Raw genomic sequence first — 18,065 nt, forward strand, 5'->3', positions numbered from 1 at the left:
TGCATAAGGTCTGCGTTTTCTTTGCATTGAGTACCATTTAGTTTATTTCTCTTGAGAACAGAGAAACTCAATTTATTTGCTGTAGGTAAGGAACCGTCAGCCTTGCTATGGTAAGACGTTCTTGCAGCATAAATGACACATTTTTAAAGGATGCCCCAGCCACGTTATGTAGGTCATACCTGCCCTTTTCGAGATATTCTCACGCCCTTGGTAAAGCGCAAGATCCCCTAACAAACAAGATAATTTATTGAATCTCAAAGCAAAGCAATAGAAAAGAAGCAGGTGGAGAGCCCACGTATTTGATGACTACTGTCTACTAAAACTTTTGTAGATGGAATGAAACCCGACCTCCTCGAACTTTCTCTGTAGCCTGGTGCCATAGCGATTATTTCCCGTGGTGCAGGTGAGGACGTGCGTTCAGCGAGGAGGGGGCAAAGCCCGATTTTGAGTCCAGTTCTGCCTGATTCCGAAATCCTTGCACTTGGCCCCATGCGGCTTCTTTTAGTCCAGCTTCTTGAAAAAGTTGTTTGCATTCGCTGTTCCCAGATTCTTACTGTGGTTAAACCCAGTGGACGCTTTCCAGCCCGGCGTTACCTGGCTTCCTTTGCGCCTTCTGCCACTCCAGGGCTCTCTGAAGGTCCCACTTGAGAGTCTCTCATCACTTGGTTCTTAGTCTGCCCTGCTTCTCTACCTCTGACCACTTTCTTGGGGTTTCATTACATTTATAGACTCTTTGGGGAGGGGAGTGGCCTTGTACCTGTATTGAGTCTTCCTATTTGTAAGCATGCAGAGCTCCCCTTGTACGTCTTATAAAAATGACTTACAATACATTTTTTTAACGTTCTCCATAGAAGTACCTTTAGTTATTATCTCCAATGGTTTCTTTTTAAAATGTAATCACACGTTGTAACCATTTCTGTGGGTTTCAGGAATTCAATTGATTTTAATATACAGGGTGGGGCAAAAGTATGTTTACAGTTGTGAGTACATGAAACACAGTTTATTCTTATTGCTTGTTAATTATATTATTTTCCATATGAACAATTAAACCTACTTTTGCCCCACCCTGTATTCTTATATCAAGCAACCTTGCTGAATTAGTAGTTTTTTTAAATTTTATTATGACTTTTAAAAACTTGTAATTTCAAAAAACTTTTAGATATACAGAAGAATTGCAAAGGTTTTACAGAGAGCTCCCCCATCCCTCCACTCCGCTTTCCCTAAGGTTCACGTCTTACATAAGTGGCAATTTGTTTTGGCACTTCGGTCAAAACTTAAAAAAAAAAAAAAAAGTGGATACCGGTATATTACTGTTAACTACAGACTTTGCTTGGATTTCACCACTTTTTCCACTAATGCCCCTTTTCTGTCCCGGGATCCAGTCCAGAATATCCTGTGGCATTTAGTCTCTTGATTTTTAATGTAGAAAATTGTACCATCTGCAGAGAGTGAGGGTTTTGTCTGCTAGTTTCCAAGTCCATGTGTGTGAGTGTGCCTGTGTGCAAGTGTGCACAGCTCTCAGGTGGGTGTGCACACCTTTCCACACGGGTGTGGGCTGAGCACCTCTCCCAGGCTCTGAGTTCCCCGTAAATGTTGGTGCTCCTAGGAATCTGCCCTTTGCCCGGGAATTTGCATCTACTGCATGCCCTTCACCCGCCGTGTGTCTCCCTGCTGGGGCGGGGTGCCCCCCCGGGTGCCTGAGGCAGCCTGTTTGCTACGACCTCCACGTCTTCCTTTTGAACGTAGATCCCTTTAGCCCCAGATTCTTGTTTTCTGGAAATTTCTGTCTGGACTTTTCACAGACTTTCAGTGTGTCTTCCTGAATCACATCTCATCTTCTCTTGCCAACTTGTCCCTCCTCCTGGATCTCCTGACTCAGTAATGTCCCAGATATAAGACGGAGAGAAACCTGGACGCACTCTGCACCCTTCCCACCCCCCTTCCCTTTGTTCCCTTCGCGGCCACTCCTGTGCATTGTCTTTTTCATTGCGCACTGATGTCTCACCTTCTCTCCATCCCAGCTGCTTCCCTGCGCACTGTGCTCACCCTCCCACCCCTTCTCACACATCATACTCCTGAACACACGCGTGGAGCCCCACGGTGTCCCTGCCGCCCTCCTCCACGCTCGCCACACCTGAGGGCCTGCCGCCCCTCGATGTGCCTGCCTTCTCGCCCTTTTTCCTTTGGCAGTTATACATGTAAGGGTCCTCTGTTGTGGCTTTTACTCTCTTTTCCCAACAAACTCCTGTGGATTCTTCGGGTCCTGGTCAGTTGTCACTGCTTCTAGGAGACCTTCGGTTCCCAGGCTGGGGTAGGTGTGCCCTGCAAGTGCTTGTGAGGCAGCTTGTGTCCACGTCTCTCGTGGCACGCACACTGTCGAACCTGTTTATTTATTTACCTGTGTGCCATCCCTCGTCTCCTCGACAACACTGGATGTTCTTCAAGGTCAAAGAGATGCTGTACTTTCCTTTGTGCTTTCTACTGCTAAGCACAGTAGCTGGCACAAAGGTGTTACCGGTACGTGTTTATCGAGTGAATGAGTAAATGTATTCACTGTCCTTGGAAACCCCGACTTGACTGTTTCCAAGAACTATTTTATATATAGTGTGATATATATATATATATATATATATATATACATACACTAAATTGTGTGTATAGTGTATGTATATATATATATATATATATATATATATATATATATATATATAATTTTTTTTTTACCAGGGGCAAACCTCTGTAGATGTCAGCTTCCTCGTTTATAAATGGGGAGGGGTGCCCTGGGCTCTGAAGTCCTTTTCGGCTCCTGCAAAATGGTATTTATGAATTTAAGATTACCATCCTTGAGCATATTCTCAAGGAAACCATGCAGATTCTGAAGGAAATTCCAAAAAAGCAGCTCTAAAATATTTTGAGCCATGGTGGCAACAATGCAAGAACTTGGCTCTCTGCTCATACTGCGCAGCGCGGCGTACCGCGGGCCAGTGACCCGAGCCCTTGAACTTCCAGGTGGGCTCCCTATGGCGGACAGACTGTGTTCTGTCGCTACCTGTCTGGACCGCGTTAGAGAGACTGGGTAAATGCGCCTTTGCTGGGCGGTTCCGAGTAAGAGACAGACAGCTTTCTCACGGATACTGTCGATGGGGTCTAAGATGTAATTCTGTAATGAGGGGCTGAGATCTTGCCTGTTGATGAGATTATTACATTTTGTAGTTTTATAGCTTTTGTTTTTTGTGCCACACCAGAAAGAAAAATGTTGAATTTTAAGCTTGGATAATACAGTATTTATTTTTTTTCATTTTCATGTTTCACTGGACTTAATATCAACATTAGCAAGCCAAGAGAAGTCTGTGTTGACAAAATTGTTGACTTCTGTGCGCCCATAAACTGAATGTAGTGGGTGCTCACCAGCTCGCTGGAAGGACCTACATCTGGGGTCCAGTGTAGGAGGGTCTGTTAGTGTGGTCCTTTTTTTCTTTTCTAATTTTAAAAACTTTAAATGCGTGAAACATACCGTAGATACAGAACACCACACAAGGCAAATGTGTCCTTTAATGAATCAGCGCTAGGTGAACACTCGGGTTACCATCACTCAGGTCAGAAAGCAGAGCCTTTGCCAGCTGCCCCGGAGCCTCGGTGGGTCCCCATCCCACTCACTGTCCCCGCCTCCCCAGCTCAGGTGTACAGAGTTTTATGTTAATCACTTCTTTGCGTTTCTTAATACTTTCATCACGCCGATAGGCATCCTTAAATATTCTGCTTTTGTTTTGCCTTTGAAATATGTGAGTGTTCAGCCTTTGAAGTCTCAGGTCCCTTCCCATCCTCTGGCAGAGGAGGTTGGGGTCCTCGGGATCGCTGGACCTGGAGTGTTGCTCAGGCTGGGTTTTGCTGGTGGCTCTGGCTGCCTGGGACCTGGCTGTTTAGAACAAGTACGGCTGTTCCGTGCCTCAGTCCTGGGATTCTCCATGGAATACCCTTTCTTCCTTGTCTCCTTACCCTGGACCTCATCCATGACGTTACCTCCTACCTGACCTTCAGTGCTCAGCCCAGCCCTCAGCCCTCCCAGAGAGACTTCCCATAGCACCTGGATCAAACCTCAGCATGACACCGAGGATGTGGCTGAGATTGTTTCTTTACTGATTTTTCCCATGCCATCCTGCTTTTGTCCACCCCAGCTCCACTGGGTCCTCCTGGGGCCCTGCACGGTGCTCATGCCAGACACAGCGACGGGCAGCTCAGCTCTCTTCCCTCCAGAGGTTCGCAGGTGGGAGGGGCAGACAGGATGGTGAGAAACTGAGAGGAGGAAGCAGGCCGCGGGGGAGGGTGGAGGAGAGGGTGCCATCCTTTGCGGAGGGGTGGGAGCAGGAGGGCCGCCCACAAAAGGTTTCCCAGAGTAGTGGGTAACTCCGGAGCCTAGGTCAGCGTGCGCCTCCCTGTGGGTCTCATCACGCCGCAGAAAGGAAGGTTCTCTTTCACAGTCTTTCACAAAGCTCTTCCCAGGTGTCAGGCTTCACATCATTAACATGGAGAATATATCTTTTTTTTTTCTTTTTGGATAGCTATGGCAGAACATTTTCAAGCATATAACTCAAAATCTGGATTGAAATATTAACAGAGGGGCTAGTCTTTAGATAAGGTGACAGGTAAGGCTGCCACCTTTATCTCTGCAGACACTAAGCTGAGAGTCGAGGTGCCCCTGGGTAGGCAGAGGGGCAAGTGGGCCTTTGGGTCGGAATTCGGGGATGACGTCGTCCTCCGTTTTTCAGAACAGAGTTTTGCCAGCTTGCCTGTTCATTGTATTGTTTCATTTGCTGAAACAGTGGAAAATTTTACAATGTGCTCTTTCTGTGGAAATGTAATATAATGTCTTTCATTCCCTGTCTCGAAGTACTTAATACTTAAAACCACACCTCTGAGAAGACCCCTTCCCGTCCCGCCCCCGGATGCCCTGTGTCTTTGGCTTATGCCTTTGCTATGTCCTAAGTTCCAGCGGCTTTGCTGAGAGGCACTTTTCCAGGTCTCAAGTACGACTGCTTCACTGTGTCCTTCCTCCCCGTGAAGCTGCCCAGCATGGGACAGCGACAACCAGAAGGCCCACTGGGATGGAGCTGGGTTTCGCTGGGCAGGGCTAGCCGGCCTCCTTGCGCTCAGGTGAGGGTGCGCACCGGGCTGCCCCGGGGCTGCACCTGGAACGCTGACACGGTGCTTGTGCCCGTTGTGGACTGAATGTTCGTGTCCCCCCCAGATGCGTGTGCTGAAACTCCAGCCCCCACTGTGCTGGTGTTAGGAGGTGCGGCCTTCGGGAGGGTGGAGCCAGTCTCTGTGTGAAAGGGACCCTCCAAGCTCCCTAGCCCTTCCCATTGGGTGAGCACAGAGAGAACACCGCCGTCTGTGAACCAGGAAAAGGGCCCTCACCAGACCCCAAATCTAACAGTGCCTTGACCTTGGACTCAGCCTCCAGACCTGTCAGAAATGCGTGTTACGAATACACGTTGCTAAGTCGCCCAGTCCAGGGGTTTTTGCTTTTTGGTGTGTTTTTTATAGCAGCCCCAATGGTCAGAGACAGCACCCTTCAGCCATTGCTACCCGAACTGAACACCGATCGCCCAGCGATCTGCCTGTGGCTGCTTTCTGTTCTCTTATAACCCAGAGAACTTTCTATGAGAGGAAGTCTCAAATATATATACAAAAACAGAAGGACCAGCCCGATGAAGCCCCCATGTGCCCATCACCAGCTTCAACGGGTATCCGCACACGGCCGAGCTTGTTTTAGCTGAACCCCCAGCTCTTCTCCCCTCCTGGCTGCTGGGTTGTTTTGAGGTGCATCCTGGACAGCAGGCCACGTCACGGGATCATTTTCAGATGGTCACACAAATCATATCCTGAGTGATACGTACGCGGGTAGCACCTACCAGATACACAAGTGATCATATGCATCTCTCAGAGCGAAGGACTTAAAAAATGATCACAGTTCCACTCTCATGCCTAAGCATTTAAAATTTCCCTTAGAAGCCCCAAATACCCAGTTAGTGTTAAAATCTCTCCTGTGGTCTTACGATATTTTTGGGTTTTTCAGATGGTTTGTGTTAACCAGGATCCACGTGAGGTTTGCACCTTGCCTTTGACCGATTGGTCTCTTACTTACGTCTCCTTTCACTGGGAAGTGTCCTCCCCTCTGGGAACTCAGGAATGCCGTTTGCGTAGCTGTGGTCAATACGGCACACACTTGGTATTTCATTCGGGATCGGTTCCGAGCTCTGACAGCGCTCACGCTCCCATGGTCTCATTGTAAAAGATGCATACGCTCAACCAGAAAAAATTTCAGTGTCGAGCATGTGAGAGTAAAATATCCTTCTTGTTTCACCTCTTCAAAATTACTGTCAACACTTGGGGATTATTTTTGACTACTCTGTATGTGTTCAAGCGTATAATTTTACACAATATTCCCTCTGCTCTTCCTTTGGGCTTAATTTGCTCTTCGTTTTCTACTTCTTAAGGGAGACACTTAGATTTTCATAAACTTTCTGCTTTTCACATACCAACATCTAAAGGTATAACTTCCCATGTAGGCATGTTGAGTTTTCATTATCAGATAATTAGAGATCTTTTCTCCTTTTCTATGTGATTTCTTTGATCTGTGTTTTGTTTAGAAATATATTGCTTAATCTCCAAATATTGGGGGGATTTTCTAGATATGTTATTGTTACTAATTTCCAACATGCTCTGTATGATTTCAGTCCTTTTCAATGTTTCAAGACTCGGTTTATGGCCGGCAATCATTTTCTCTGGGGAGTATCCCCTGTGTCCACTCTGTAGACGCTGGGTGTAGGACCTTGTCGACTGGACACACCCACAAGCTGAGAATGAAACTGGACCCTCACATCCCCTGTAAAAACTGACTCAGTGGATCGGGACCACGTGGATGGGGTGGAACGGAAGCTGGAGGAGAAAAGTGTGGGTGCACATCAGTTCATGACCTTGGTCGGGCAGTGCTTCCTTAGATAGGGCCCCGAAAGCACAACCAGTGAAAGGGCAAACTGGTAAAACTGCATTTCCTGAGAAGCAAACATGTTTCTGCTTCAAAGGACAGCAACAAGAAAGTAAAGTGACAGCCCACAGAATGGGGAAAAGTATGTGCGAATCAGATGTCTGGTCAAACATTTGTGTCTAGAATACATAAAGAACTCTTAAAACTCAATGATGAAAAGACAAATAACCTAATAAAAATGAGCCAATGATCTGAATAGATATTTTTCTCAAGATGATATACAAATAGCCAATAAGCACATGAAAAGATGCTCAGTGTAATTACCATCAGAAAAATGCAAATAAGAGCCATTGGGATGGCTCTCACACCCAATTAGGATGGCTGTAATTAACACACACACACACACACACACACACACATGCATGCACACGCACACACATGCTGAAGCAAGGTTGGCCTGGATGTGGGGAAATCGGAACCGGAAGTGTAACATTTGGAAAACAGGCTGATGAAACACGGAGTTGCCCTGTGACCCAGCAATGCAGCGTTCCGGAACAGTCAGCGTAGACCCGAGAGAAATGGGAATACGTGCCTGTGCAGAGTCTTTGCAAGAATGTTCTTGGCAGCATTACTTGTAATAGCCCCAAACTGGAAACGGCACAGAGGTCCGCGAGCTGACAGGGGTCAGTCGGATGTGGTCCATCCTGTCAATGGAATATTATTTGCCAGTAAAAAGGGAACGGAGCACTGATGTGTGCTACCACGTGGATGAACCGCGAAAGCATTATGCTACGTGGAAGCAGCCAGTCACGAGAGACCAGGGATTGTATGATCCTGTTACACGAAATACCCAGAGTCGGCGAGTCTGTAGAGACAGGAAGTAGGTTAGTGGTGCTCTGGGGTTGGGGGCGGCAGTATAATGGACATGGGAGGTGACTGCTGTAGGCTCTGGGATGACGAAAACGTTCTAAAATTAGTTGTGATGGCCACACAACTTGCGGATATACCAAAAATCATCAAAATGAATGTACACCTTAAAGGAATTATATCAGGTGTGAATTATATCTCAAATTGTTAAAAAAAAAAAAAAAAAGGAAACAGGAGCACCAACAGTTGAGGACGAGAGCCCTTGATGTTCCTTAACATCGTGGGGACTTCAGAAAGAGAAGGTCTCGGCTGAGGGAAATTGATTTGAGCGATTCAAGCTCACTAGGAAATAAGCATTGGATGGATGTTAAGAGGAGAATAAAGTGAATGAAACCTACCTGACCTAAAATTTTAAAAAGTTAGGTCAAATTGGTTGATAATGTTATCCATATGTTCCACGTTCTTACTGATTTGTTTATTTCTTCGGTCAGTTTTTGGCTCCAGATACTTTAGAGTTCTACAACGGGGTGCTACACACCTAAGGTCATTATGTCTTCCCTACGTATCTAACCCACGTGTGACATGGCCCCGTCACCTTTACTTGTACCACTTGCCTTGGAGTCCACGCCGTTCGACGCGAACTCAGCCATACCAGCTTTCTAGCACCTGGGACGTGCAGTTTATTTCTTTTCCCACATTTTTACGTTCAGTTTACCTGGATGTTTGTATCTGAATGCTTTTAAAAAAACATTGTTGAATTTTTTTTTGAGAGAGAGAGAGAAGGAAACATCGATTTGTTATTCCACTTATTGATGCATTCATTGGTTGATTCTTGTGTGTGCGCTGACTGGAGATTGAACCCACAAGCTTGGCGTATTGGGACGATGCTGTAACAACCTGAGCTGCCCGGCCAGGGCCAAATGCTTTTCTTGCAATCAGCATGGCTGTGTCGTAAATGTATTTGGCCCCAGACTTTATTTTTTATGTGACCTCTGTTAGCCCAGTCCACTGTCGGGGGTGGTGGTGGGGAGCTGTTCTAGGCAGGAGAATGCAAATTAGGAAGGTGCAGGAACAGCAAGATAGAAAATTTTAACTTCATTTTTATTCGGTTAATTAGGTGATTTGTCTATGGGCATCATCGTTATACTCATGTAATGTCTATTTTTTGGTTTTCCTACAATCTGCTTCAAATTCATAATACAGTGTAACAGACCAGCCTATTCAGAAAATCATTTTTTATAGTGTATGAGCAAATAAGCGTAAACATTTTGTTTTTCACTTGATAGATATTTGCAAAAAAAAGCTATACATCACATACCCTCCATAAAGGAAGATACATGCATTGGTATTGGATTGATGGGGAAGCTACAAGTCAGACATACTGAAACTCAAGGAAATACAAACCGAAAGATAATAGTGAGCAATATGATTGTATTTCATTTATGAAGAATTGGTTAGAAATAACCTTTAGAGAGTTTAAACTTAGACTTAAGCTGTGGCATGGAAATGCTCACAAGTGGTTTACATTTTATGTACTCTTCAAATACGTACACTTAAAAAAACAGTCAAGCAGTAACCCAGCCAGGAGGAGGCAAACTGTGTACCAAAGGGAAAACAGTCTCCACGCGGTCCCTCCGCTCCCAGACCCGGAGTGAGAACAGGGTCCGGGGCGCCCCGCTCTGGTGGACCTTCCTCTCACCCTCACAGCATTGCCACGTGTCCCCATCCCACGCCACGCCCCCAGTCTCCCGGAGCGGACCCCAGGTCACTCAGGGGTCCCCTGTCTTTGCATGGCATGAATGTGGCAATGGCCCCTCTTTCTACGATGCTACAGAGCTCACTCTTCCCCATTGCTTCCAGTCAAACTGCAGCTCCAAGCGGAGGAGAGAGGGGTCGTGTCTATCAAAGGGGTGTGTGCCAACCGCTACCTCGCCATGAAGGAGGACGGCCGCCTGCTGGCTTCCGTAAGTAGTGCTTTCTGGATTTGTGGTTTTCCCCTTCCCTAGTTTTCCCACTGTTCGTGTTGTGTTGGTTTTTATTAAATCTTAATTAAGGGTCACAAGCAGCGCACCGTGGGTACGTGTACCCACATTTACCCTATGGCGCGCGGAGTATTATGGTCTTTGTGTCACAGACAGGCGAACTGAGTTCTGAGGGGGTGACAAAGCAGGCAGGGCAGCTCAGCCTCCTTGAGGCAGCACCCAGGCAGGGGGCGGGGGGACGCGCCGACCCTGAGTCTGACCACCAGCTCCCTGCGTTTTACTGCCATCTCCACGAAGCTGTTACTACAGTTTTGTTTCATTGTTTTAAATCCTTATATCCTGCAGTCGTTTGTGGATCAGCGGTTTCTTCTTGCAGATGTGCCATGCAGACCCTTGCACTGAGGAACACTGTTCCAGAATGTGGGCTCGGGACCCAGGTGTCGGTGCTGGGTCTGCCGCTGACCAGCTGTGCAGTCGTGGGCAAATTATCCAGAGATAGTTCCCTTACCTGTAAAATACAAACACTGACGATCTTGTCCCATAGTTTTTGTGAAGACTAAATTAGATAACTTATATCGAGTACTAAAATCAGGGTCTAATACATAATAGGTCCTGAACTGTTACTTCCTAGGGGATGGAGTTGAGGTGGCCAGGACTGGTGGAGACAGACGGGTTTAAGCAGGCGAGGATGAAGCCCGCCAACAGCGGGGCAGAGAGGCCGAGTGGAGGGTGAGCACCTGAGATGGATCGTGTATTTAGGAGTATAGCGGGGGTAGGGGGGGTGGGGCGGGGGAGCCAGAAGTGGCTGCTGGGTTTCCGGTGTGGATGAGAAGGCAGATGAGAAAGGAGGACGAGGACCAGAGCGAGTTCTGGGAAAAGGTGATAGAGGTGCACGTGGAGACCTGTCTGGGTTGAGTGGCCAATGAGAAGCTCAGGAGAGGATGCCCTGCATGGCCAGCAGCCTAGGTCTGGAGCTCAGAGGAGAGGTCTGCACTGACTCAAGGCTTTGGTGTCCCCAGCATCCAGGTGACAGTTACATCAGGGGAATGGGTGATGTTCTAGTGAAAAATAGCTCTACGAGATAGACTACTTGGGGCATTCACTTCTTCCACTGCTCTTGTCTCTTTTTTCTACCAGTCTGTTGTCAACTCAAGGGGTGATGTAATACGCTGGGGCTCCACCAAAGTAGCATTTTAAATATTTCCAGGACTGTGAATCAATGGGGAGTTTTGGATGACCTTACCCTTGTAGGGAGAGGAAGAGGAGTTTACCCCTGCTCTTCTCACCTCCGGATGTGACCAATCGCACGTGGTGTGAGTCACTCTGGCTCCCGCAGTGGGGTTGGCTTGGCTACTGTCCGACAGTGAAGGTGGTGGAGGAGGGAGGAGGCTCGTCATAACTAACATGGGTCCCCCAGCCAGACTGTGTTAAAGCTCTACTGTTTCCTACGCCTCTTAATCTGGCTCAGCGAGTGACTTGAGAGTGTTCCCCTGTGGCTTTCCACTTGTTCAGACTAAGAACCAGTGACCTGGTGATGATGGTAAGGTAGACACTGGAGGGGTGTCTTCTATCAAGAACGCAGTCTGGAGTGTAGGTACCTCTGTAATGATCGAAAGCTCCCTAGTCGTCAAAAGTGATGAAAACGGAAGATACACTCCTTCCAAGTGTGTCTCTCACTTTAAGACAATGGGCCTAGGAACTTCAGAATTCCCTACAAATTATGAGTCAGAGAATTCCGACCTCTTCTCCTGGTAAACAGGCATCAAGCTTCCCCAGCCGTGGATTCTGTGCCATCAGAAGCACCTAGGGCTCTAAAATAAATGTTCTCCGTCCTTCCTTCGCTACGCAGGACCTTCCGCAAGGTTAAGGTCGTGGCATTCAATTTCCGCTGAAATGCGTCTGACTCCTTGGATGTGTGCTAACTCTTCCCAACACAGCCGTTTTCCCTCGAGTCGATGCTGTGAGAGTGAATTGGGCAATGCTTAAGAGTTTATCACACACCCCTCTGTAGGGGCAAAGCTACAGCTGTTCCACACAGATGGGAAATTCAGGGTTTATCAGTTTTCTCTGAGAAGCAGCATCAGCTGGTGGTTCCATCTCCCATCGCTGGATCACCGTTAACCTCTAACCCCATCGCTCCGCTGGGTAGCATGCCTTTCCAGCAGCGATCTCGTCTCCTACACGCTGGTCCGGGGCCGTGTCAGTCTTCAGTGAGAAAGTAGTCTCACACCCCTAACCCAGCGGGGTGCTGCTGCTGGCTCGGGAAGGGGCACCTTGCTCTCAGAGTCAGACCCAGAGGCCTTGAGCTGCCAACAATAGAAACTGTTGGTATCAGTCCAGTGCTGGGACCAGTAGGCATCATCTGGAGGGGCAGGGGCTCCTTATAACCCGGAGGAGCGGCGGTTGTGAACTTGCACTTGCCAGAGGCCTGCTTCTTCCCAGTCTCCGACCGCCTACCTGGCCCCCTGCCAGACTGCTGCGCGGGCTCTGCATTTCACCCTGAGCGGGATTCCCGCCATGACTGGTCAAACATTCCGGTTTCCTCTCAGAAAAAGAGCTGGAGGCATAAAACATCAGGGTTTCTAAGTCATGTCAGAGAGATTGCTGCCGGTTGGGGGCACGAGAAAAAGACAAAGTTGTCCCATTTTTTCTCCAGCGCCTTCACATTTTAATGGTGTGACTGTGCCTTCAGACAGGATTCTCACTGTTTGAAAACACTTCTCGAGGGTCTCCTCCCCTCCCCCTGCCCCTTCAAAGCTAGAAAATACAAAAGCCGTATTTGGAGGCAGACGTGGGGTAGTTCTGTGATACGCAGCCGACTCCTGACTCCGTTCCACAGCAGGGAAAATTCCGTCGCCATGAGCAACGGGAGTCCCGGACAAATATTAGGACTTAGTATTTCTTAAGGGTTCACCGAATTTGTAGGTTTTTTTAAAAAAATGCCTATAATGAGGTAATTATAGATTTAAATTTAAATCACCAAACAACCTCAATGTCAGCATTGAAATGAAAAATCTGCCTGGACTTTATCTGGTAGAAAGTTCCAAATTTCTTCCATAAAATGCTACAGACAGTGATGACCAAGCAAAATGTTTTAGTAGGGATTTGGGTGTGTGTAATAGTGACCTGCTTTGATCCATAATAGTGAAATATAAAAAAATTATTTATATTCTCTGAGGAGACACATTTCATTACTATAAAAGTAAAATACTTTTCTTTAACCTATAGATTAACTTTCTTACTTAGGAGCCTTTACTATGAAACCCACATGCAAAGCAAAGTAGGGAAACTAGAGTTTTGAGGGCTCAGTTATCCAGATTGATATACTGGTCATATGTGTCAGAGAAATGCAACAGTTAAAGAATGTATATCATTTTTAAGAGATAAAATAGGATTATACGCGGAGATTATTGCCTCATAAGAATTATTGCTTCTTTTAGAAGCCAGTCCTATAAAATGTTACACAACGCGTATATATACATGTTTTACAAGATTAAGATCAAACTTCCGTTTAACTTTTCACAATTTTTGTGTTTGAGTTTGTTCTAATATAGTCGGCATTGATACTGACATCGTGTCTGTTTTTAATTCTCAGAAGTGGTGCAAGCAAAAGCATTTTTGGATTCATGTTGAGCAAACTCCCTCATAAGCCAAAACTACAAAATCAAAGTACTGTAAAAGAACAAACAATCCAAAACACAGAGCCTGGGGAATGGCTTTAAGGTTGAAATCTAATGATTAGCAGCTGTGAGGCTGTGAAGCCAACGGCACAGGGAGAGGAGACGGAGGCAGGGAGAACTGTGGGTTCCCCCGGCCCCGCTGTGCCCGCCCAGGCTGCCTTCCTTGCAGGGAAGTCACTATACACCGTTCTCACGTAAGGGATGTGGCGGTGTGCTCCATCTCTTTGGGGGTGCGGTGTGACATACCTAAATCATTTGGGGTTCTCTATGTGAGAAGGTTGTCTGTGCTCCATTTAGTTATTCAGTGATTTATGTCAGTATATCCTCCTGGATATTTATTTCATACTTTGGTTGCTTCTGTTGGAAAAATGGTGTTAGGAACCAAGATCTGGATGCTGGGTGTGCTTGTTGCTACTGAGGTGTGTCTCCGTCCGGGCCCTCACCTGGCAGAGCCCGGGACACAGGCATCTACTCACCTGGGGATGTACACATGCCTATAAATACATTAAGCTAAACATGGGGCCACACGGATGTGTCCAGCTGTAAGCCACCAGTATGACTTGAATCACTGTAGCTGCCCCCTCTTGCTGGTCTGTAGCCTCCAACAGTGAGAAAACTACCCCCGCCCATTTCCTTGGATGAGTTTTTGGTACGTATTAATTTCTCACATCACTTCTTTTTCTTTTTGAAATTTCAAAGTAAATTAAATATCTAGTCAAAAAAAAAAACAAGTCAAATGATTTAAAATGTTGATGATGCTTTTTCAAATTCTCTTTCTGATTCTTCCTCCCTCAGATTCCCCTACAAGGGGTCAGTCTCCCAACACCACCTTTAAAATCATTGGCACCGACAGCCGGGGCCCTCACCCAGGACGCTCGGCCGGGCGGGCCCTGCGGATCACCCCCAGGGAAGTCTTGAGGTGCACCCACCGCCAATGCGTGGCGGTATATTAGTCTCAGACGTCTACATCCCCATTCCTTGTTCAGAGCCCACACCTTTTGGAACCGAGGATTACTGTACCTGCACACACTTTCTCGCATTCCTCATTAGTTAGTACTTTTCAGCGTGCCGTTCTGTGGTTAGTAGCATGAGCAAGAGGGAAGGAAGGTTAAGCGGTGTGTCTGTTGCCTAGGATATGCTCGCTCACACTCCTTGTGTCCGCTAGGGTGTCTCCTATCCATCTCGGCTCCACGTGTGCAGCACTGAGCTCCTCATCTTCCTCAGTGAGTCCCTCTCACGACTCCCGTCTCGTTTGGCGAGAGGTCGTCATTCCAGAGCTTACACCTCAGTGCCATCCTTGATTCCTCCGTTTCTCTCACACCACATCTCCAGTCTGCCATAAAACCCACTATATTCAAAGTATATCCAGACGCAGACAGCGTCTCACCATCCGAGTCCCCATCCCTCTGTCCGTCATGCTGAGCCTGCCATTCACTGGTTTCCCTGCATCTGCCTGTGCGCCCGTGTGGCCTGGAAAAACGTCAGGTCATGCCACGTTGCTGCCCAAAAGCCCACAATGGTTTCCATTTCCTCAGGGTATTTACCATGGCTCTTGAATGTCCTGTGTCATTTCCTCACTGACCACGTGTCTGACCCCTTCCCCTGCCAGCCCTTGGCTGCGAGTGCCCTGGCCTCCTTGCCGCCCCTCGCGCTGGAGGCCTGATCCTGCTCTGGGGCATTGGCACTGGCTGGCATTGGCACTGGCTGTCCCCCCTCTCTGCTCCAGGGCTCTGCTCTCCTAGGCGGATGGTTAACGCCTTCCCCTCTGAGTATTTGCTCAAAGGTCACTTCCTCAGCGCAGCCTCTGGTGACTGCACAATTGAGAACTGCAACCCTGCCCCCATCCCAACCCCTCTCACCCGGTCACTGTGACCCTTCCCACAGCAGTGCTTCTGTTTCGGCACGCACATGGCCCCACCTGCTGGAACTGGGGCGGCGCAGACACGCTGCAGGTTCAGTGTTGTCCACGGACCAGTCCCAGCGCCTGGAAGACAACACACACGTTCAACGAAGGCATGTATTTGAACCGTGTGCTTTCTGTATCTTAAAATTATTTTTCAGTTGAAATAAACCGAACTCAAGGAACGTTTAATTTGATGAAAAGCTGTGGGATAGATACACTGGCAAACGACGCCTGCAATCTGAAATAAGTAAGGTCATCGGGTTTAGATTCCTCGTTTGTTGACGAGTTTACGATAATGGTGCCACAGGACCGTTGTGATAGTGATAGAGACTGAGGTGCAGGGAGGCAGTCAGCAGCTGTGAATTATGGGGTTTCCCAGCTCGTGAGCTGCATAACATAAGCCTGAAGCAAGGTGCACTTTGTCACGGGCCCTTGGAAGTTACTTACCCACTTCCTCTGTGATGTCATTCCCCCAAAGATCCCCTTTCCCCCGAAGTTTGCAATGGGGGGCTGTGAAACACTGGGGAGAGGAAAACTCTGTAAACATGTTTGTGTAGGTTGATGGAACTTCTGCTGCGTCAAGTTTTAACAGGAACATTGAGGTCGCAGCCATGGAACACGATCTGTAAACTGAGAAGGGAGAGGGTTGAACTTGTACTTACATGGCGCCGTCAAACGCCCGCTTTTCTTGACAGCCGAGTTTTGCCCTGTGACCCATTTGCAAAAATACGGCAGTTTGTTTCCAAGTACGTGGTGGTGGTTTAGTAAACTTACAGGTCTGGACGTTCGGCACAGAAGCGAGGTGTCCCCCCGTCTGTGCTGTTTTGGAAAAGGCACAATAACCTCTGTGAAAACAGCCTGTGGGTTCCATGATGTAGTGTCCACTTAATCCGCGGTACTGTTTCTTTTCTCTGAAATCATAGGAACTGGCGGAGAAGGCAAATGCTACTGGCAGGGTGCGTGTGCCCACGGGCCAAGCGTGGTAAGGAGTGCCGGTTGGCAAGGTGGGGCACCCTGCACGTGGACCAAACACCAAAATGAGTGCACCGGGGCCCCGAGGCCTGAGGGCGGCGGGCCGGGTCTGCCTCTGGGGAGCTAGCCGGTGTTGCTCGGTGCCGACTTTCACGTTATCCGTATGACTTCAGCGGCCTTGCCTTTCACTCTCACTTCTCACTGCACTCCTGGGCTCAAAGCTAGAATAGGCTAAGAGGAAGATTTTTATCGGTGGTGCTGAAAACTGACAGAGGAGCAAGGGTGACTTCAGTCGACACGAGAAGCGTAGTACTTTTCACCGAAGGCACAGCGGAGGTGCGGCGTGTCGACATTACCCCAGTGTCCCTGGTGTTCCCATCTGGGCCCTCACGGGTGACACAGAAGAGCCCTGGGCACCCAGAGCTGGTCCTCTGTGAGGCTACCTGGGGTTTATGTGCATCAGAAAGACTTGAGTCGCTTCATTAATTTGTTGCAAAAAAAAAGAAATGGGCAAGTCAGGTGAGTTTGTATTTCAATTTTTAAAGTCTGGATTAACAGTGATCAAAACTTACAGCCAAGTAAACATCCAGTAAAATTTCCAGCCCTGGAAGCTGACCACACCCTCACTGCAGCCGCCCGGGACTAGCGTTCGCTGTTTGGTCTCAGAACCTTTTCATTTCGGCATCACACCAGCTATTTCCATTGTTTTGCTTGTTGATTTATATTTCTTTTTTGACAGCTTGTGCCCTTGCCTAGCTTGTCTGGGAACCGAGGACTCTGGGAAGAGGTCCCAGTGTTTGGAGTGTGGGCTTTCGCAGTCCTGGAGTGCCCTGGACTGGAGCGTGTAGGCAGGTGGCAGTCTGGGGCACTCGTTCATGCAAACCCATGGGCGTGTGTTCCTGGCGTGTGCGTGTGTGGAGACGTGCATATCTGTAAAATTATGTGGCTTTCGACATGAGTTTATCCATCTATCTGTAACTGTAATATAAAAAGTAAATGATTTTTTCCTTTCTCCCCTTAAAGTGACTAAGTCATTTGGTGGGCCCCCACCCCCACCCCAAGAGGTCAATACCTATCATCAGTGCTATTCCGTGAAGTTGATTTTTGAACATTTACCTGCAATAATGTGGCAGCCTGTTAGGCTGGATGACTTGGGATAGTATGTCCAGAACTAACTATTTGTTGAGCTAGCTGTCCTCTGTCCTTAATAGCTGGGCTGCAATCAAAAGGCAGAGTAGCTCCCTCCCCACAAGAAACTGCCAGAAATCAGTATGTCCCTCATTATCTCTTGGTGTTTTGAGAATCATATACACTAATATATGAGAATCATATATACTAATCATATATAATTTCCAATACAATATGGGGCATTACATATATTTTTTATTTTCTGTACAATAAATCGTTCTTTTATGCCTTGGAAACAATGTTAACTACTAGAAAAAACATTGTAACTTGAGGAACTAATTGTTTCTGTGAGTAAAGTATTAACAAAACCCCTCTCCTTGTTGTGAGAAAGTTTCCTGTCCAACACTGTTTCACAGGGAGCCTGATAAAGTTGATGTGGCCCGATTGGTAACCTGCCCTTGGCGGGGGACGCGCACAGCTTAAATACCTGGCGGAAGCTGTGCCTCTATGTTTCGCCAGGTATGGTGTGGTTCTTGGTACTGGCC

At 47.6% G+C, this 18,065-nt stretch overlaps 1 protein-coding gene across 1 annotated transcript in view; it reads left to right on the plus strand.

Annotated features, from left to right (window-relative positions):
* The window catches only part of FGF2 (fibroblast growth factor 2), a 40,336-nt gene that overhangs the window by 20,922 nt on the left and 1,349 nt on the right, over nt 1-18,065 (plus strand). Inside the window, exon 2 of the mRNA XM_024568609.4 lies at nt 9,716-9,819. Within this exon, the coding sequence (XP_024424377.3) occupies nt 9,716-9,819 (104 nt within the window). The remainder of the gene's footprint in view (nt 1-9,715; nt 9,820-18,065) is intronic.

Source organism: Desmodus rotundus, chromosome 9 (genome assembly GCF_022682495.2).
Source record: "Desmodus rotundus isolate HL8 chromosome 9, HLdesRot8A.1, whole genome shotgun sequence".
Classification (NCBI taxonomy): domain Eukaryota; kingdom Metazoa; phylum Chordata; class Mammalia; order Chiroptera; family Phyllostomidae; genus Desmodus; species Desmodus rotundus.